Source organism: Protomyctophum bolini (assembly GCF_963924005.1).
Source record: "Protomyctophum bolini genome assembly, chromosome: 14".
Lineage (NCBI taxonomy): Eukaryota > Metazoa > Chordata > Actinopteri > Myctophiformes > Myctophidae > Protomyctophum > Protomyctophum bolini.
The window spans coordinates 15,329,666-15,352,901 of NC_137875.1; the positions used below are offsets into that span (position 1 = coordinate 15,329,666).

Below are 23,236 nucleotides of genomic sequence, written 5' to 3' on the forward strand. Positions count from 1 at the left end.
GCGTGTGTGTGTGTGTGTGTGTGTGTGTGTGTGTGTGTGTGTGTGTGTGTGTGTCACTGTGTGTGTGTGTGTGTGTGTGTGTGTGTGTGTGTGTGTGTGTGTGTGTTTGTGTGTGTGTGTGTGTGCGTGTGTGCGGCGTGCGTGCGTGTGTGCGCGCGCGAAAGGGTCCGAAATTGAGCCCCGGACCCATTGATTGGGAAACACTGACTGGAGAGGGCGTGCCACCTGTGTGACGGTGAGGATCCGAGAGAGAGAGAGAGAGAGAGAGAGAGAGAGAGAGTGTGTGTTTGTGAGTCAGTCACACAGTCAGAGACAGAGACTGTAGTGTAGATATCTGGGTCTGTCTGTAGGTATCGGGTTCGGTACGGGGGGTTTAAAGTCCACCGGGATTATTATCTGGACTGGACTGGAGCTGATCTCTCACCAGACCACGCACCGTTGTGTCAACTGCAGCTGTGTGTGCTTCTAAAGCTAAAGGAATCCCTCCAAAACATCACAATCCAGGTATTGTCAAATGTGTCATATCACCTGTCTTTATGTTGTTTATCGTGTCTTAAAGACAACGGAATATATAGCCAGTCAGTGGCAGCAGTATAGCCACTGTCACTGATCAGTGACTTGACTTAAAACAAATTTGAAACTCTATACGATACGATCATGATACCGTATCTCTGCTGTGGATAGGTCTGTCGCTAATGATGTCCTTTATTATGCACATAAGAATATTTGCACAGTAATTATATAAGCTTATATCATGCACTATGTAGTAGCCTAGTCAATGTAGTCATACTGACTGTACTGTGTGTGCTGCCTGTCACACAACCTACCAGCCTATTCACTTATTGTCTTGGATAAGACGAAAACTGTCGAAAGACGAGACAGTTTTCGTCTTATTCAAGCGTGTCGTTAGGTGGCTTATCTTATTCTTAATAATCATAATCAGTGCTTTGATGTTTCACGTGCGTGTTGCTTCATTGTAACGTTTCCTACGCAGGAGGGTTCATTGTCTATGATGATCGCCTGCATGGCTTTTATTCCCTCCTCCCATGTTGCAAACTGAGCTACTATAGTTCTGACGTTCTGTCGTGCACACTGTAGCCTACTACTAGACTGTTACTGTACTTTGTGCGGGGTAAGTTGGGTAACTGTAGGCTATTGTATTGCAACACACCGAATTTAAGTTCCAACTGCCATTTCAAGTGGCAACTGTCATTTCTAGACGAGTTTTTTTGACGGGTATATTCATTAGTAGGAGGGTGGTCGACGACATTTTTGATGAATTGAACAAGGTGGACCCTCTTGTAAACTAGTGTAATGCTTAATTGGGTCGTCCACTGCAGTTAACAGTCTTTGCATTGAGTTTGTGCTTGAAATGTACTGTATCTCTGCAAACTGTTAATAAATATTTAAATCAATCAATCAAACATGAAAAGGTTTGAGAACCACTGCTCTATTCTATTTCTATCCTATCCTATTCTGTGCTGGTCAGCCCTATCATTTCATATGGATAACCCCCCCCCTCCGTGGATGTAAATGTATGAATACACTCAGTCAGCTAAGTACCTCATTAGTTAACTTGAGTTAATGTTTTCTATTGAAAACATATTAAAACTGTGGGGCCTATTAGAACATAGACCTGTAGGGTCTATTTGGCTCCATTTGTAGGCCTATTAAACTAAATTGTTCAGGGGGCCGCATTGTCAGAAACTCAACGGGCCGGGGGCCCCTTGTTTTTATTTTAGAACTCTTCCGTGGGCCGGTCCAACTTCATTGGCGGGCCGGATTTGGCCATGACTTGAATAGCCCTGGCCTACACTCTCAAGAGTTACATACCCCCATAAGGGTCCACCTGTGTTCAGTGTTGGTCACTTTCATGTTGTAGCCCCTTTCCTTTCGGGACCATTGGTTACCTTTTATAAATACAGAAAAGGTAACTAAGGGTCCCGAAAGGGCCTGCACTTTCATGGACCCTTCATGCATGCTGAAATCCTCATTGTTCTCTTCTCATTCTAAAGAGCATTTGAACCACCACCACCACTATACTACTGACAATTCATCTTTTACTTTCACCAGTTTCCCTTTAACGATCCATCGGAGGAGTCGTTTATTGTTTGTTGTTTGCTTGGATGCCCATTAGCCACAGTATACTCCCTTAGCAGCGAGCGGCTACTCTCCCTGGGGTCCACTGAGGTGAAGGGTCAGTTTAAATTAAAACACAGTCCCCAAAATGATTATTTCTTTCAATCAATTACAGAGACTTGACTTGAATTCAGAGATTCCTGAATCCCCTGAATTCCCATTCAGCAGGTCGCTCTTAATCCAGACTGACCTATAGTAAGCAACACAAGGTAATGCATCAAATGCATAGAAATGGTCATTTAGGATCATAAGTAGACTAAGAACAGTAACATTATGTAACTTTGCCTTGTGTTTCTGCTCACATAGCAGAACAATACACGATTGTTTTGTCTCTCTGTATGTTTCACTCTTGAGTCTTGACCCATCATTTCCCTCTATAGACGAATCCACAGAGGGGTACGTGCCCTGGGCCGCCATAGCTGATATTTGAACTGGTGACCCCCCCCAAAATAATCATATTTGAGCTGGGGACCCCCCAAAATAATTATACTTGAACTGGGGTCCCCCCAAAAAAATCATATTTGAGCTGGGGACCCTCCAAAATAATTAAACTTAAACTGAATTATACTCTCACCCTGACAAGCACTTGGAATTGCACATTGGAATGGAGGTGTTGCCGTTTTGTAGGCGACATTTACGCAGTTTGTCGTTTGTAGTTAAATCGGCACAATTGTTTACCTCTTTCTATCTGTCTATTGTCTATTTGACAATTTGGCCAATGTTTGACCAGGTTTTATAGTAGGCTGCCTATACTAGTGTGTTGTTGCTAGAGATGTTGTTACTTTTCCGATACTGTATCGGTATCGGAAAAGTATCTGATCTGCCCTTATTTGGTCATATTGGGTCATATTGGTATCGGCAAATATGCCAGTCTAACCACAGATCCGACACAGGGGTAAAGGGTTGACACTATGGAAGGTAAATAAAATGTTGGGGCATGTGGAGTTTGCTTTCGAGTTGCCCAAACTGCTTGTGCACATTTGAGTGAGGAGTCTGCTATAAACACAACACAAGATATATAGCTATAAACACAATTCCCGGTTAGTGGACTTCAAAATAAGATATTTTTTCTTTTTGTATTATTATAAATATTATTCTCTGGTATCGGTATCCGGTATCGGCTAACACAGAAATTGTGGGATCGGAAAGGAAAAACTAGGGACATCCCTAGTTGTTACTTTTGATGCAGTAATGCGCTCAGTCAATAGTATTATGGTGCGACAGTGTCAGAATATGACAGTGGTCTTTTTATATAACACAGATGCGGTTCATTCAGGCTCTGTTTGTCCGTCATACACAGTGTGTGTGTGTCAATGGAAGCACAGTTCAATGCCTTCGACTGGCCCCTTTTCTACCATTTATTGTTAGTTTCTCTCTCACACGCGCACTCTTTGTCTCCTTTCAGCTTGAATGGATTTTTTTATTTCATATCTTCTCAGGGGGTCTCAAGCAGGACTACCGTACCGTGATATGCTGTCAAGCCTATAGGCAGCTGACCAACATTCATTGATTGATTGACAGACTGACATCTGTGACTGATGACTGACTCTGACTGACTTGCTGATTGAAAGTGTAGTCTGACTGACTGACTGACTGACTGATTCATTGACTGCTGGACTGACAGGGTCTACTGGTGGCCCGCGGGCATGCTTCACTTAATGTGGCCCTCGGGTTAATTTCGCAATATTGATATGTTATTGATTTCAGCTGTTACAATTCCAAACATGCAAACATGACCCGCTTTAATTACTTAGTCTAAATTAGTAGCTTGCTGAGTAGTATTACAAATAATTTGTAATACAGGCGGGAAACTCAGTCCGCTGCCCCAGAAAGAAAACCTTATATTTTGAAGACAAAGCAATACTGCCTCATCAAAGTTGGTGTTGTGATAGTAAGAGGTGAGAGGAATTATGTCTAAATCTACGGCTGTCTGTCTGTGTACTGCTGTTGTGCGGGTTGCAAGGGTAGGCAGTAAGTAAGTACAAGTACTTAAGTACAATTTTGAGGTATTACTGGAGTATTTCCAATATCCAATTATTAGTGTGGTTGCCTATAGGCAAGCAGATTGTTTTTGCACTCTCATCGTTGTTTAAAAAACGTTTAAATCGTGCAATAACTCTCTATTCTCCCCTCCGATTGGCCAGCGATTCGGTTCTCTTCCCAAGGCTTTTGTGCACTTTGCCCTCATCTGATTGGACAGTATACAGTGACATACCCAAATCAGTGAAACTCTTCTCACTTTTGCCTCTAATAGTGCGATTTCCTATAGAGATAAGCAAGCACAGTCGCAATTCCGCAGGATACAGAATTTTCTGAATGCGTATATGCCATATCACAATATTCCAAATCACAGACAATATCCAGTGTAATATTAACCCATTCAGGCCTAAATCCGCCTAGAAAAAAGCCTTAAGATGGATATAATATTGATACTTTGGATGTCCCGATCGGGATTTTTTGCTCCTTCCGATTCAGGTCGTTTAAAAATGACGTGATCATTCTGCCCCGATCACGTGCTCGGGACAACCCTAGTACTCGAGGTACCGGTAATTGTTTTCCCCCCAAAACCACGAAGGCTAATTTGACCTTTGGGAGATACACAAATAAGTTGGTGTGTTACTGCACGTTGGCCTTTTAGGGCAGCATAGTCTGCTATTGGATTTGTGTTAACATGGTAAACATTGTGACTCTACTGGCTCGCAGACTGATACTGTTGAATTGGAAGCAACTCACACTACACTTATGAAAGATGTTATGCACTATTTGCAATTGGAAAAGATAAAGTTTGAATTGAGAGGGAGTGAAGATATAGATTTCTTTACTTTTTTTTTCATTTAAAAAGAAAAATGTCTGTAATTCAGTTGATTTACAACAACTTGTTGGGGAAGTTTGAGAGCAAGAGTGTCTGTCCTGTTGTCTTTGTTTTGTTTGTTTGATAAATGAGTACTTCTACCAGCACAGCTGTTGTCATGGTCCTACAGCTGTGACTCTGTGTGCCAGCGCAGGGCCCTGGGCCACTCTGTGTGCCATGGCAGGGCCCTGGGCCACACAGGGCCCTGGGCCACACAGGGCCCTGCAGGGTCACACAGGCTTATGTTACATTAGGACACTTTCACCCAGAAATAGCCGATCTGCAGAGATTGGTTCTTTTTTAAATAGCTGAGTTATGAAGTATCATATCATGGCTTAAGTGCTTAATGGCCTCATTCGTCTTAGACACGCATGCAACCAACCACACGTAACGGGCACACACGTTGGCATCAGCATGCGTGTATATGTGTAGTATGCACTGTGTGTGTGTGTGTGTGTGTGTGTGTGTGTGTGTGTGTGTGTGTTCGGGGTGTGTGGAGCAGGCTGTCTTCTCTCTTGGTTTGTTTAACTCGGAGAGAGAGAGAGCACCAACTGTGTTTACACTGAGAGAGAGAAACAGAGAGAGAGAGAGACAGGCAGGCAGGCAGACAGACAGACAGACAGACAGACAGACAGACAGACAGACAGACAAAGCACCAAATGTGTTTACACAGAGAGAGAGAGACAGAGAGAGAGAGAGTCAGGTAGACAGACAGTGAGAGAGAGAGCACCAAATGTGTTTACACTGTGAGAGAGAGACAGACAGCAGACGTCAACATCTGCATTAGGAGGGACAAGGTCAATGATATTCAACGTGTGTGTGTGTGTGTGTGTGTGTGTGTGTGTGTGTGCGCGCCCAAGCGTGCGCGCATGCATGCGTGGGCACTGATGCAAGTGATGACCGTCTCTGTCTTTGTCTCATATTAGCTTTCTGTCTCTCTTTCTATTTCACACACACGTACACACGCGCGCACACACACACACACACGTCAAGTTCAACTCCGTCTTCTCTTGCTGGAACACTATTAGTATTCAAAGCACCATATTGCACCACGCAGATCCCAAATACCATTCCGTACACCCCCCCAAACACCCCCCCACACACACACACTCGCCCCTGTGTGTGTGTGTGTGTGTGTGTGTGTGTGTGTGTTCGGAGTGTGTGTGGCTCCTTATTGTTATGTGATGTTTGAAGTGAGTGCGTGTCATGTTTGACATTCATGTCAAACAGTGGTGGAAAGTAACTTAAGTACATTTACTAAAATAATAAATACTGTACTTGAGTGCAATTTTGACTGGAGTATTAACAGTTTTAACAATACTTTTACTTTATCTACTCCACTACATCTTCTGTTTAGTAAAGAGATGGAGAGACGGTTAGACGAAAGTATAGCCTTGGTACCCACAGGCTTTTAGGTAGATGGTAGGGCTCGGTACACAGGCTTTTAGGTAGACAGTAGAACTCGGTACACAGGCTTTTAGGTAGACAGTAGAACTCGGTACACAGGCTTTTAAGTAGACGGTAGGGCTCAGTACCCAGGCTTTATGGTAGACAGGACTCGGTACACAGGCTTTTAGGTAGACTGTAGGGCTCAGTACCCAGGCTTTTAGGTAGACTGTAGGGCTCAGTACCCAGGCTTTTAGGTAGACTGTAGGGCTCAGTACACAGGCTTTTAGGTAGACTGTAGGGCTCAGTACACAGGCTTTTAGGTAGACTGTAGGGCTCAGTACCCAGGCTTTTAGGTAGACTGTAGGGCTCAGTACCCAGGCTTTTAGGTAGACAGTAGGGCTCAGTACCCAGGCTTTTAGGTAGACTGTAGGGCTCAGTACCCAGGCTTTTAGGTAGACGGTAGGGCTCAGTACCCAGGCTTTATGGTAGACTGTAGGGCTCAGTACCCAGGCTTTTAGGTAGACAGTAGGGCTCAGTACCCAGGCTTTTAGGTAGACTGTAGGGCTCAGTACCCAGGCTTTTAGGTAGACGGTAGGGCTCAGTACCCAGGCTTTATGGTAGACAGGACTCGGTACACAGGCTTTTAGGTAGACAGTAGGGCTCAGTACCCAGGCTTTTAGGTAGACGGTAGGGCTCAGTACCCAGGCTTTTAGGTAGACTGTAGGGCTCAGTACCCAGGCTTTTAGGTAGATTGTAAGGCTCAGTACCCAGGCTTTTAGGTAGACGGTAGGGCTCATTACACAGGCTTTTAGGTAGACGGTAGGACTCGGTACACAGGCTTTTAGGTAGACGGTAGGGATCGGTACACAGGCTTTTAGGTAGACGACTAGACTCTCTAGATACTCTAGCAATGATCTTCTCACACACACAAAAGAAGAAAAAACCTTTTCAACCAAATAAGTTCACAAACTAAACCTTTACTTGGACTAGAAGTGTTGTCTTCATTCGCTCTTCCATGCCTGTTTTCTCTGTGTGATATCTCTCTGCATATCAATCAGCTGGTCTCTCTTCAGTCAGCTGATTCTCTGTGATATCCTGCATATCAATCAGCTGGTCTCTCTTCAGTCAGCTGATTCTCTGTGATATCCTGCATATCAATCAGCTGGTCTCTCTTCAGTCAGCTGATTCTCTGTGCAATAGATCTCTGTGATATCCTGCATATCAATCAGCGGATCTCTCTTCAGTCAGCTGATTTGCTGTAGGTCTCTCCCTCTCTGAGCCCCAGGGGACCCAGAGGACCTGGGGAGCCCCAGGGGACCCAGAGGACCTGGGGAGCCCCAGGGGACCCAGAGGACCTGGGGAGCCCCAGGGGACCCAGAGGGAAACTTTATGGGTCTGTAACTCTTAGAGTGTACAAATGGAACTCACGGGTCCATTTGGTTCCATTTGTACACTCTCTGTGTTAAATAACATGCTGAGGATTTTACAGTGTAGCTTGAAGTGAGGGGTGCTAATATATTAAAGTCTAACTCATGTTGATTTGGTGATGTAATGGTGATGTAAAACAAATGGTGCCAACACAAACATTAAATGCCAACAATAATGAGGGACACTATGATGTAAAGTTTCCTTTCATTGTCAATGGTGTTTTTAAAACAAACATTGAACCTGTATAATTTATAGGAGGGGCTAGCGCCCCTCAAAAATAAATTGTATCAAATAGGGGTCCATGGCCTTAGAAGGCATAATTATCAAACTGGGGGTCTTTGAAATGAAAAAGATAATTGGTGGGTGCACGTTTTCTGAAATAGAATAGAATAGAATACTTTATTGGCAGCAATTAAAAGAACGGTGTCACCAATTACAAGCGCCAAATGCATTAAACACCAATAATAGAAGAAAAGTATGATTTATTGGTTCGTGCACATACAGTACTACTGTATAGGACAAGCAATGAGGCATGGGCTAGTCAGTCCAGCCAGGTACGTTTGTATACAGTAAGTCCAATTAGTTCCACCACATAATCCCCACTGCTGTCCCTCACTGTTGCTGCGTTATGTGAATGCATTTTATATAGTATTATAACCCATTTAGACCTGAGGACGATTCTACAAAAATGTCTTCTAAATCCTGACAGTTTTCTGAAAAACCCATGTTTCCATGTCAGTGGTTCTCAATCATTTTCTTGTCAAGGACCCCCAAAACTATCTGTAATTTGCCGCTGACAATATGTTGTCACAGGGACCCCCCCAGAGGCAAAGATTTGAGTTAAAAACGTTTGCTCTGAAAGAATATATATTCAAAGATTTGCAACACTTTTTCACAATTTTTCAAAAATAGCAGAAACTATACAAGCTCGTAGCGCGGCACCGAGATCTGCTATTTTAGTAATCCTGGTCTCTAAACTGCCTCCCCCTGGCCAGCTGGGGCGCCTGATGGAGGAACTGGTTGGAAAAACGTGTTCCTTCCACAATCCACACGCTCCAACCAGGAAAACTCCCCCATGTCAGGTGTAAAGGAGCGACTTGGACACTCATGCATGAAGGAAGCATGAGTTCAAGTCCGTTGCTCTCCCCAGGTTGGCGGAGGATGATTAGATAATTGACACAGGGGTGAAAAATGGGTTACATCGTGGGATAAAAAATATATTAAAGAAAAATAAACACCAAAAGGGGTTCCCGTCCAGAATGGGTTAATGCATCTGTGTATTTATATAATGTTTTATTGTTGTGAACTGACTGCCGGTGTGCTAAAGACCATTTAATGGACAATAAAGTTTTCTTTATCTTAATTAAGATTTCAATTAAGCCATGGGGTGTTTTTTATTGGCGTTACCTTGTTGTGACAGTCTTCCGCAACAGTGGTTCTCAAACATTTTGTCATATTAACGGTACGCAAATATGTAAATCTTTCCCCCAAAGTTAGTTTGTCACGAGGAATAACTGGATAGAATATTTCGTTTTCATTAGGACAGACTGAAAATAACTTTTATATTGGTGTTTTGCATTCCTCTTCGGGGGAGAACATTCACCAAAAATAGCCGATCTACTGTACAACGCGTTGTGAGGTTGTAGATCAGCTATTTCTGTTTAAGACTTGGTGTACTGTAGGCTGATAAAGAACGCACCAAGTACAGTTTAACTCTGGCCCGTTTTAAAATATCGGGTCTACTCTGAAGTGATATTGACAAATTATAAAAGTATTCTGAGGCATCCGTGCCGTGACTTGCGTCAAGACAGCCTAAGGTGCCATGAGAAGTCCTAGCTGGACTACGAGACTTAACTGTGTTGTGTTTGTGTTTCTCTTGCAGACCTCAGCAGCCCTCCATCCGTGTGTGTGTGTGTGTGTGTGCGTGTGCGTAAACATGATTGCGTGAACATGTTTGCGTGAACGTCTTCGGACGTGTGTTTGCACCCGGGTGGAGGTGGGCGGGGCGGTGATCGATGCGTGCGGCCAGGCGCCCCCCCGCGAGGGGCGTAGCCTCCTCGCTGTGGACGGTCCTCTGCTGTGTGGGCGTGGCTGGCGGCTATCTGTTCAGAACGCCCCAGGACCTTGACGTCACGCCGCGCATCACCGTGCCTACCACAGGTCTGTACTCTACTGTATGTTAACATCACCGTGCCTACCACAGGTCTGTACTCTACTGTATGTTAACATCACCGTGCCTACCACAGGTCTGTACTCTACTGTATGTTAACATCACCGTGCCTACCACAGGTCTGTACTCTACTGTATGTTAACATCACCGTGCCTACCACAGGTCTGTACTCTACTGTATGTTAACATCACCGTGCCTACCACAGGTCTGTACTCTACTGTATGTTAACATCACCGTGCCTACCACAGGTCTGTACTCTACTGTATGTTAACATCACCGTGCCTACCACAGGTCTGTACTCTACTGTATGTTAACATCACCGTGCCTACCACAGGTCTGTACTCTACTGTATGTTAACATCACCGTGCCTACCACAGGTCTGTACTCTACTGTATGTTAACATCACCGTGCCTACCACAGGTCTGTACTCTACTGTATGTTAACATCACCGTGCCTACCACAGGTCTGTACTCTACTGTATGTTAACATCACCGTGCCTACCACAGGTCTGTACTCTACTGTATGTTAACATCACCGTGCCTACCACAGGTCTGTACTCTACTGTATGTTAACATCACCGTGCCTACCACAGGTCTGTACTCTACTGTATGTTAACATCACCGTGCCTACCACAGGTCTGTACTCTACTGTATGTTAACATCACCGTGCCTACCACAGGTCTGTACTCTACTGTATGTTAACATCACCGTGCCTACCACAGGTCTGTACTCTACTGTATGTTAACATCACCGTGCCTACCACAGGTCTGTACTCTACTGTATGTTAACATCACCGTGCCTACCACAGGTCTGTACTCTACTGTATGTTAACATCACCGTGCCTACCACAGGTCTGTACTCTACTGTATGTTAACATCACCGTGCCTACCACAGGTCTGTACTCTACTGTATGTTAACATCACCGTGCCTACCACAGGTCTGTACTCTACTGTATGTTAACATCACCGTGCCTACCACAGGTCTGTACTCTACTGTATGTTAACATCACCGTGCCGACCACAGGTCTGTACTCTACTGTATGTTAACATCACCGTGCCTACCACAGGTCTGTACTCAAAGTAACGCAAAGGAGTTCATCGCGCTAAGAAAGTTAATCCATCGCGTGTCGTCACACAGCCTAGAATGAGGATGTGGCTCAAATATGGAGGGCTATTACTTCCGGGTCGGGCGGAAGTGGTCTCTTCTCATGCGTTGTTTGCCTTTTTGCCTGGCACTGGCCTCATGATCCCACCTATAGTAATGGGAGGGAATGTGTTAATTAGAATAGACTTAATTTTGCCATTTTCACAAGTGCTTAGGAAGTCTTGGAGCACAGCTCCAAGGATCAGCATTAAAAGAAAGACACATACAATCCTGGAATACTAAATAAGTACTTCACAGTAATTCAGTTCCTCTATGATGATTCAGTTCATCTGATATATTGACTACCGTCCTTAATGTCCTTGGCTACTAATCGCACAGTGGCAGGGAGAAAAGTGTTAGATAAGCGTGTTGTGTGAATGTGTGGGTGGAGAAGAGATGCTCTCCGGCCTGTGGTGTCTCAGGTCGTGTCCTGAGTCCCTCCACACAAACAGGATGGTGTGGAATCCTTAACCCATTCTGACCTGAGATCAGATTCTAAAAATGTCTGTTTGAAAATGACAGTTTTCTGAAAAAGCTATGTTTCTATGTCAGTCGTTCTTAGATTTTTCAAAAATAGCAGACCTACAAGCTCGTAGCGCGCCACTCGGTGGTGCAATTTGAGCTTGTAGATCTGTTATTTTTAAATAACTAAAGCATAACGTAATGCAAACACCAAAAGGGGTTCCCGCCTAAAATTGGTTAAAGATACTCTGGGCTCTCCTCCTACAGCGCTGTGTGTAGATTGTGTCCTATCATTCTTTCTACTATTCTTATTCAAGTTATATATCGTTTGCAGAGGTGGACAGTAACTGAGTAAATGTAGTTGAGTACTGTACTTATGTGCAGATTCTGATGGTCTGTACTTAACTTGAGTATAAGAATTTTTTATACTCTTACTTTAGTACATTTCCAAGACAAATATTTTACTTTTACTCGAGTAGATTTCTAGGAATGCTGTAAAGTACTAAGTACTTTTAGTTTGGTTTTTTTACTTCTGTGCTCACACTATCCATGTCTGTGGCTTCCCCTCCACTCGCCAGTGGCAGCAGGGCTACTCTTGCTCGGTGTTGTTCAAACTGTTGTTGTTAACACCCCGAACGCCCGAGGTTATTTCATTAATAAAATCATAGCAGCACATTTAGCGACGGACCGGATGCTCTCCCGGATGTGGCTGAAGTAGTTTGATGTAGCCAAAAGACTCTCGATGCGATCGACAACAACGGGAGGTATGATTAATTCTACCGCGACTATAGCGACGCGACCGCGGTGGGCTGTCTAATCTTTTCTTAGAATTGGACGGAATGTTTTAAATCAAGCGTTATTAACGTTTTAAGATTTTCGATCTCGTCGGCTAAAATAGGGGGGAACATTATTTATGACGTCCCACCGGGAAAACAACATCGAATGTTGTGCAACAGACGCTGCCATCTGGTGACTAAAATGTGACTAACACTAAAGGAAAGACTATGACTAAAACTAAAATAGAAATGTGCTGCCAAAGACGACACTGATTGTAGCATCACCACCGTATCTACCACTGTCTGCCTACCTTACACTGCTCTCTTTGCCCTTACTAGGATTTCATTTCTGACGGGCGTCCTTGGTCTTATACTGACACTCACACTCACACACACACACACACACACACACACACACACACACACACACACACACACACACACACACTCGGTAGATATTGGGGGGGATCCGTAACCATGACAACTGTTTCGCAAGGCATGCAGTTGTTTTCCTTCTTGCTCTTATCAGTAGATACAGTTCAGTTGTGTGTGTGTGTGTGTGTGTGTGTGTGTGTGTGTGTGTGTGTGCGCGCGCGCGTGTGTGTGCGCATTGATTTACATCAATTCTGAACAAAATGTTCTAATCTTTGCAATTAGGGCTACAACTATCAATAACTTTTTGGACTAATCAATTTTATACTTTATCGCAAAACATTTTGAAACTTTCCTTTAATGACTTATATCTGTGACATATATTTTTATCAGCCCTACATGACACTGGCCAGTGGCCACCACTGACCACCACCAGGGTGGCCCGTTGTCCAGGGTGAATGTGGAAAGTGTGAAGCAATTTGCGTCACAGCAAATTGTTGCGCAATAACAGTGTGGCAAACAAAAGCAATATTTGTACAGTAAATATGACAGTTGCGTGGATGCAAGGTAGTGCGTTATGTCTGGACAGGCATGCAGTACAGTATGTGTTATGCATTGCATGGAGAGATGTGTACAAACGGAGTGGTTTGGTAGGAGAAGGCGGACGGATAAACGCGGACAAATGTTAAGACGCCCTTTCAATTAGTGTGGCAAGATGGCCTATCTCAAGAGTGTGACTTATTAGGCAATTATTTTGTCTATTTGCTATTTTCAAAATAGTATAACATAGTTTTCAAATGTATACATTTGAAAACTTGTGAAATGAGACACCCGCACATTTTAATACCAATACTTTTGTACTTTTACTCAAGTACATTTTGAATTCCAGACTTTTACTTGTAACAGAGTACTTCTATATAGCAGTAATGAAGTAAAAAAAATATATATATGCGTATATATGAGTACCTTTTCCTTTTTCTACCCATCTGTTCCTCCCCAGTCAACAGCACCTGCTGGTACCTTTATCTCTGCATGTCTACATCAACACTTTGTCCTGCTGTCAACGTACCAGTCCTATCAGCACGCATTCACCTCCTCCACTGTTCCTCATGATCACTCACGCCCCTCTCACACTCCCCCCACTAACCTCACTCACACCCTGTCACACTCCCCCCACTAACCTCACTCACGCCCCTGTCACACTCCCCCCACTAACCTCACTCACGCCCCTTTCACACTCCCCCCACTAACCTCACTCACGCCCCTGTCACACTCCCCCCACTAACCTCACTCACGCCCCTGTCACACTCCCCCCACTAACCTCACTCACGCACCTGTCACACTCCCCCCACTAACCTCACTCACGCCCCTTTCACACTCCCCCCACTAACCTCACTCACGCCCCTGTCACACTCCCCCCACTAACCTCACTCACGCCCCTGTCACACTCCCCCCACTAACCTCACTCACGCCCCTGTCACACTCCCCCCACTAACCTCACTCACACCCCTGTCACACTCCCCCCACTAACCTCACTCACGCCCCTGTCACACTCCCCCCACTAACCTCACTCACGCCCTGTCACACTCCCCCACTAACCTCACTCACGCCCCTGTCACACTCCCCCACTAACCTCACTCACGCCCCTGTCACACTCCCCCCACTAACCTCACTCACGCCCCTGTCACACTCCCCCCACTAACCTCACTCACACCCCTGTCACACTCCCCCCACTAACCTCACTCACGCCCCTGTCACACTCCCCCCACAAACCTCACTCATGCCCCTGTCACACTCCCCCACTAACCTCACTCACGCCCCTGTCACACTCCCCCCACTAACCTCACTCACACCCCTGTCACACTCCCCCCACTAACCTCACTCACGCACCTGTCAAACTCCCCCCACTAACCTCACTCACGCCCCTGTCACACTCCCCCCACTAACCTCACTCACGCCCCTGTCACACTCCCCCCACTAACCTCACTCACGCACCTGTCAAACTCCCCCCACTAACCTCACTCACGCCCCTGTCACACTCCCCCCACTAACCTCACTCACGCCCCTGTCACACTCCCCCCACTAACCTCACTCACGCACCTGTCACACTCCCCCCACTAACCTCACTCACGCCCCTGTCACACTCCCCCCACTAACCTCACTCACGCCCCTGTCACACTCCCCCACTAACTGCGTTATGTGCTCTCCCGGATGTGGCTGAAGTACCTTGATGTAGCCAAAACACTCTCGATGCGATTGACAACAACGGGAGGTATGATTAATTCTACCGCGACTAGCGACGGGACCGCGGTGGGTCGAATGTTGCGCTAAACCTATAACCTCACAGGAAGCCACGCCCACAGGTTAGTTTGAACCTGTCACACATGTCGGGAGCCATGGGTTAGTTTCAACCCGTCCCACGGGCAATGCGACACACTGTGAGCTTGTAGATCGGCTATTTTCAAAAGGTCTTTCGAATTTTGGAAACTTGTGAAATATGGGACATTTATGCACAATGAGTACTGGCACTTTAACAATAGCATGTCTGAGAGGTCATTTTGACAGGTTCTTTTTTAGATTGTATTGATTATTTGGCCCATGAAGCTTTCAGAAGGTTCCCCTTCCATGACTATCAGCATCCATCATCATTCCATCATCTCAGACATTTTTTACATCTGAAACATTTCTCACACATTTTGATATCAATACTTTTGTACTTTATTTAATCAAGCACATTTTGAATTCCGGACTTTTACTTATAACAGACATTGATACTTTTACTTAAGTAAAACATGTGAGTACTTTTTCCCCCCCACTGCTGATGATTAGTCATAGTCCTCTATACTCTCCCCACCTTCCTCCTCCTCCTCCTCCTCCTCCTCCTCCTCCTCCTCCTCTTCCTCCTCCTCTTCCTCTTCCTCTTCCTCTTCCTCTTCCTCCTCCTCCTCCTCCTCCTCCTCCTCTTCCTCTTCCTCTTCCTCTTCCTCCTCCTCCTCCTCCTCCTCCTCCTCCTCCTCCTCTCAAACTACACACTAATCCCTTTAATCTCAGTGTTTCACTTCACACACATCATCCTACGAACCTGCATGAGCTGCACTGCACCACTGTTGATTTTGACAGCACATTTTGATTTAGTTTTAGTCATAGTCATTTTGAATACATTTTCATGTAGTTTTAGTCACATACTATGGTCAACTGAAATATTGTAGTGTTGGTCTAGTTTTAGTCCACTAAATATAAATTTAATAAATATTTTATTTGACTAAATCTACAGTTGATTTAGTCGACTACAACCGTGAACATTCAGCCAAAATGGCAGATCTGCGTGCTCGGATCACATGCTTGTAGATCTGCTATTTGGGCACCATTTGACAAAGGTGCTACAGTTTAAAACCGCTGTGGCGATCAAGGCAGGGTCCGTCCGTCATCCGTCCACCCTCACGAGGCGGTCCAAATCACTAACCCATTTAGGCCTGACTTCGAAATTTATAAAATGTCTTCAAAATCCTGAAAGTTTTCTGAAATACCTATGTTTCTATATCAGTGGTTCTCAATATTTCATGTCAAGGACCCCAATATGTAATACGCCTCGAAATGTGAATATTTTGGAAACATTTTAATGACACAAATCTTGTGTGTGGGGGGTCCCTGGTGGCACAACATATTTTCCAATATAGGTCCGCGTCCAAATATTACGTATTTTCATTTGGGAATCCTTTCATTTGGGCATCATTCCTTGAAGAAGACCTGCTAGGTCGAAACGTTGGATAGTAATAAATATACAGCATCGTGGCTACGTGTGTGCAGCCCTTTTCTCATTTTTACTTATTTACTGCCTTAGGCCAGCACCTCACCAACACTGGTGTGCGCCCTTTCCTGTTTTGTCCATTTGGGCATCCTTGACATGATAAACACTGAGAACCACTGCTATATGTGGCACGTTTTTAAATCCATTTCCACGTGCGCACATGCACACACATACACATATACTGTAGTACACACACACACCGGTACATACACGCACACAGAGGTTTCTTTGCACCAGCCGTTGTGTGTGTGATGGTTCTGCTCTTGACTCTGCTCCCATTCCCAAGGTCCCAATTATAAGTGCGTGTGCGTGCGTGCGTGTGTGCATGTGTGTATGTGTGCATATGACGTGTGTTAAGGGGTCTTTAAGCTTGTAGATTTCAGCTCTCCGTTTTGAGCAGCTAAAGAGATTAAACATTCAGACAGGCAGAGGAGAGAGAGGAAGTTCATCCTACTAACAGTACATCCAAAACGGGGTGGGGGAAAAAGAAACTGTACCCGCTGGATCCAATGTAGTTATTCTTTTACGCAGTGTGAGCTTGTAGATCTGCTATTTTCTGATGCTTGTGTGCGACACTGTAATGTGACTGACCAAAGCAGGGGCCAGGGCATTAATTTATGGTAACAACATATAAGTTTAAATATTACAAGGTATATCTGCACCGACAGCAACAGCAGTTGTGTGACGAATAGCCCATCTACAGTCAGGCTCACAAGGTGTCATGTTCACTACTTTTGAAATGTTTTGACGTTTTCTTTTTGTGTGCGACAGTTTGTGCCTGCTGTAAATTGATATGGTTGAACGTGTTGAGTGAAATGGCATGGCCAGTGTTGTATAATGGAACTCTTCTATGCAACGCGGTAGAGTCTGTCCTCCTGTACGCCAGTGAATGCTGGACCCGGCCTGAAGCCAACCCTGCAGAAGTCCCTCTAGACGGGGTGCTACACCAGGATGCTGGTACTTAACGTCAGCAAGAGTACACATGTTACCAACGACTGTCTGTATGATGGAATGCCAAGGGTGAGCCCGGAAATAGCAGCCAGGAGCATGAGACTATATAGCAGGACACTAGTGCCAAATTATATGAATGATGACACCAAGAGCTGCCAGCCAGCAAATTAGTGCTGTGGGATCAAACAACACACAGTCAGGCATCATCGGTCACAAGGACGACCCCACACTAACATACGTGTCCTCAAGGAAGACACAGGAGCACAAAGCAACGGACTGGCCACAAGTACTGTATTGAGAACCGGGATGACTGTCTGAGGACAACCTATAGAGATTTAAGAGCCACAATGGCTTCCTTTTAATCACGAATCTCAGAGGAAACCTAAACAAACACCTCATTAAGAAATGTCTTTGATATCTCTGTGACACAGAGATATAAAAGATACTGTATATGTCTCTCGTCAGTATGGTTGGTTGGTGTGTTTTATTTCTCTCTTTGATCAGGAAAATATCTTTGTTTTCTTCTACTCCAGTTCATCTCACATCAGCCTTCTGTTGTTGGAACCGGGCTTTCTGATTAACCACCAGTGGTGGAAACTAACTAACCAAGTACATTTACTTAACGTATTGTACTTAAAATGTGAAAATAGCCGATCTACAATCACACTAGAGTATGTGCGTGTGTGTGTGTGTGTGTGTGTGTGCGTGCGTGCATGACTGGAAGATGCTGTTGATTTTAGCTCATGTGGTTGGCGCCGCTGTCATCTGGAAACCTTGTATGTCCGTTGTAACTGTAATTTATAAAACCCACAAACACGCTATGTTGAGCTTTCAAGTTAAGAATAATTATTATTTTGTCTCTCTCTCTCAATGGTCACTCTGGGGCTTCATCCTTAATCACTTTCTCTTTGACTTAAAACTCATTTAACCCATTTAGACCTAAGTTCGATTCTACAAATATCTTCTAAAACATGACTGAAAAACCCATGTTTCTATGTCAGTTGTGCTCAAACTATTTCATTTCAATGTTATCTGTATTTGGTCGACGACCCCCATCTGAGAATATGTTGTTCCAGGAATCCCCCCAGAAGCAAGTTAAAGAAACGTTCGCTCTGAAAATATATATTTAAAGATTTGAATTACATTTTCACGATTTAAAAGAAATAGCAGACCTAAACAAGCTAGTAGGACAGCACTCGGTGCCGCGCTATGAGCTTGTAGATCTGTTATTTTTCAACAGCTAAAGCATAACATAATGCTTAAAACACCAAAAGGGGTTCCCGCCAAAAATGGATTAAATAGCAGATCTACAGTAACGTGTACAAGCTCACAACGCTCCGCGATGCTTTTGAGAGAGCTTGTAGATTGGCTGTTTTTTGGGCTATACTGCTGTTGTGTGTTGTGTGGTGTGATGGAGAGAGGAGTATAGCTGGGCATTCATTTACAAAATCAATCAAAAATACATAAACAAGTAGAAATAATGGATGTGCCAGCCTGCCAGGTTTCTGCCCGACCGCAACGATTTGTCAGTCCTCCGCAGAGCAAACACACCTGACATCTGTGAAGCTGAACAAACACACACACACACACACACACACACACACACACACACGTACACACGCACACACACGCACACAGTTGGAGAGCATCCAAGCACTCTGCTCCAGAGTGCGTGTGTGCGTGTGTGTGTCTAACGGCGTGTTCTGCCCTGCGGTGCTACAGTCTAAGGCCAAGTTGACAACGACAGGCAGTGACACTAGTCACACCCAGCGGTGGCAGAAGTACTGCTGTTTTGTCTTTAAGGTTAGGGTCACCAGGAAGTGCAAAATGATTATAGAAATAACTGACACTGTCCCCACCCGGTCTGGTGACTCAGGTCCATCCCTGGGGGGGGCCTGTCAGTCAGTCCCCCATGGCATGCACACACACACACACACACAAACATCCTCCTCCTCATTCGATTGACCTGTCCATAATACCTCATTATTTAAACCGTCAGGAGAGTCAATAATAACCTCAGGCTTTCTGCGTCTCCTTCGCAAACAAACAAAACAAACATAATTAATGGGACCCATAGAAATGTGTCCGCGGCCCACCGATGGGTCCCGAGCCACTGTTTGGGAAGCAGCAGCGGTGGAAGTGGTGAAGTGGTTAATGGAATGTTCTTTTTTTCTAGAAGCACTGAGGCGTTTATCAGCAGGAGTGTTATTTAATCGCATAATCCTATCCTCACCTGCTGTTCCCCTCTGTCCAAAGTTACACCCCCCTGCCCCCCCCCCTACACACACACACGCACACACACACACACATTGAAACATTGAGAAATGTACACTGTACTTCCACCACTGCTCATCCCCTCACTTCACTTCACTGTGCGTGCGTGCGTGCGTGCGTGCGTGCGTGCGTGCGTGCGTGCGTGCGTGCGTGCGTGCGTGCGTGCGTGGATCACAGGCCGGGGGCACCGACAGGAAGCGCAGGGGGCCATTGTCTTCGCCCCGGAAGCCTTTTGTTCTTCAGACACAAACCCATTGTCCTGACTCAACAATGCAGAGCTCCTGGTGCCGGGATGGGCGTGCGCTCACCCCGCGCACCGCCAAGGAGCTTTTCCTCCCCGAAATTACACGAGGTAGGGGTGGGGGTCGAGTAGTGCCTTGAAGGGCTACTTCAACCCTATTCCAACCATATCTTATTTTAAAGATGTTTAGGACACAAACACTTTCCTTGGTTTTTTTTTAATGTTTTCTATGTGTGTACTTTGTGTTTTTAGATATTTGAGTTGTGGCGTTCATGACAAAAAATTGTCATGAAAATATAAGTAACCGTGCCATGAGGCGCAGGAGCGGAGGAGCCTATCTCCTGTTTCTGTAGCGTGAGTCACTGTCAGCTTGATGTACAAGTACACCCCCTGCCTGCAGGACATGACGCTAGTACGTTGCAGGGATTTACCCCTAATCCAAACCTTGATGCTGAGTGCCAAGCAGGGAGGCATTGGGTCCCGTTTTGGTATGACCCGTCCGGGGATCGAACCCCGACCTCCCAGTCTCAGACACTCCAACCACAAGGCCACCGAGCTGGTGTGAAAAGGTGGCCTCAATTAATTCCTAGTAGTAGTAGTAGTACAATTTACAATTCAGGCATTTAGCAGATGCTCTTAATCCAGAGCGATTTACAGTAGGCAACGACATCACAAGGTAATACATGTACTAGTAGTAGTAGTAGTTGTGAATTAGCAAACTGGACATTTGGACTGAATGTTTCCTTTATCCTCATGTTTATCCTCATGTTATCCTCATGTCAGGGAGGAAAAGCTACACTCAACCGCTATGGTTGTGTGTCTGCTAAACCGCAGAGAGGGAGGGGACAGGTGGACACCTGATCTCATGGAAAGGGCAGACGGGAGGGGTTTGTTGTGGGAAGGAACGGAACGGGCTCATCCAGGTGGAACGATGCCAGTGGGATTAGATGGGGTGGTTGTATTTTGGGTAGGAATCCAATAACACCCTGCAATATATATGCTTTGAGAAAGCCGTACGACAAATACTGTGTAGCACATCTGCAAGTTCTATATCCGTTACACCTATAATGGCGGAAAATAGCGATGCATGGTTGAAAGTTAAATGGATAACATTCGTGTGTGTGTGTGTGTGTGTGTGTGTGTGTGTGTGTGTGTGTGTGTGTGTGTGTGTGAGAAGGTACTATTAAATATTTGTAATGGTTTGTACTGACAGTGGCGGCATGTTTATATAAGCTAAGTGGAGTCTTGGTGCTCAGAGCTTGTATAATCCTAGTAAAGGTGTGTGTGTGTGTGTGTGTGTGTGTGTGTGTGTGTGTGTGTGTGTGTGTGTGTGTGTCTGCGCGCGCGCGCATGTGCATGCGTGTGTGAGAGTAGAAGTCGTCATTATCTCAGCCTGTCAAACAGCTGCATCCCAATATAGCCTGGACACATAAACAGTCATCCAACCGAACATCCAACACAGATCCATGGACACCTTACTAAACACAACCACATCCAACCACATCCAACCGCATCCAACTATAAGCTGTTCTGTTCTTCATGTTTCGTCCTGATACTGCCTACGGTTGCTGTCGGGCAGAAGTCCTGATACTGCCGCTGGTTGCTGTCAGTCAGAAGCCTCTATTTTAACATTTTATGCTTGTTCTTTTTTCTCGTAAATGTATGCACTACTTTGTCACACTACAGTGTCCTGCAATAGAAGCTAAAACAGCTGATCTATACAAGATTGTCTATTTATTTTTGCTATTAATTTGAATCCTGAAAAGCTAACCTTTAACAGTTTTGGACAACAATGTCCAGTCTGTCGACCTTGAATATGATAAACAAATAATTGTTTTTCTCAAATGTTGGGTTAGTTAACGCTCAGGTTCTGTGCAGCAGGATTGAGTCTAATTGGAGGAAAGTGGCCAGGATGGACTTTTTATGTCTTAAAAGGAAGATAGTTAGTACAGATGTTCAAATCTGATCAGCATAAACATATGCAAAACAATTCTGCATAGACTAGACATAAAATAGACCAAGGTTGGAGGAATCACATCGACTCGCCTCGGGATCCCCCAGGAGGAAGTTACTAATGTTGCTCTGGAGAGGGAAGTTTGGAGCTCTCTGGTGGAGCTGTTGCCCCTATTACCAGACTACGGATAAGCGGTTGAAGATGGATGGATGGATGGATGGAAGTGGATAGCCTAGATGCAAAGACAAAAAAAGCCCCCACTACAGATCTAAGATATAGGAGATGGTGGAGGTAAGATTGTGGCTTTATCCAATCCAAGGCTTTCAATCGGTTGAAGAGAATGTCAAGATGGATGGTGCCAAATGTCACGCTTTAATCCTGTGAGCACAGACACATGACCAGCGGTGGCATTTTGATAGTAGGCCACTGACAACTATCTGGGACCAGGACTGTCTCTGCAGTACCGCATAAATAGCCCAGCGTCCACGCGCGAAAATCGTGCACTTTACGATAAAAGCGTGACATGTGGCACGGCATGGCATAAGGAAGATCTTTGGCTATAGGGCCATTACAAATTTGTCCCGTGGTAACCATGGCAGCCATTTTCTAAAATGGCCGCCACCTGCTGCTATTTTACCAATTCAGTGTCTACACCACCCGGATTTTGATTCTGGTGACTAATGCTACATTTTCAAGGAATTTTATTCAAAAGACTATGACTAAAACGAAAAGAAAAAAATCAGCACCTCCAATGTGTGGCCTTTTCATCAAGTCTATGGATGGGATTTGTAATGTTTATTTAGAGCACTTATGTCGTAAATCGTTTGCCAGCCATATGGACTTTAAGGATTTCACGATGTTCGTTTAGACTAGAGCACCTTAGCGAGCACTTTATAGAGCCAGCCAAGTCTATAGACCTTAATGTTTGTTGAGAACACTAAATGACGACGTATAAGATGTCATGTGGTCGGTAATAAACACAGTGGGCGCCCCTCACTTCACACAAGTGTGATTCTTAATCTGCGGAAAAATATACTATGAATTCCTGTCACCTTTTAGCCCATGGCTGCTCCAGTGAAGGTAGACCATGCTGTCAATCAGATAACCATGGTCTCTCCTCTCCTCTAGGTCTGCTGGGCTGTAAGCGCTTCCAGTCCTTGGCAGTGAACTACGGCCCCCTGCTGCTGTCAGCTGACGGCGCCCGTCTCCATGTCGGGGCCCGCGGGGCTGCGTTCAGCCTCAACGCCTCCGACATCTCTCACAGCTCCGCCTTGACGGT

The 23,236-nt window shown here is 45.1% G+C and overlaps 1 protein-coding gene across 1 annotated transcript in view; it reads left to right on the forward strand.

Moving 5' to 3' along the window:
* The first annotated feature begins 351 nt into the window (after positions 1 to 351).
* Positions 352 to 23,236, forward strand: part of LOC308328736 (semaphorin-4G-like) — a 44,284-nt gene continuing 21,399 nt past the window's right edge. The window contains exons 1-3 of the mRNA XM_080782844.1: positions 352 to 504; positions 9,690 to 9,967; positions 23,086 to 23,234. Of these exons, the coding sequence (XP_080638970.1) occupies positions 9,823 to 9,967; positions 23,086 to 23,234 (294 nt within the window). The 5' untranslated portion in view covers positions 352 to 504; positions 9,690 to 9,822. The remainder of the gene's footprint in view (positions 505 to 9,689; positions 9,968 to 23,085; positions 23,235 to 23,236) is intronic.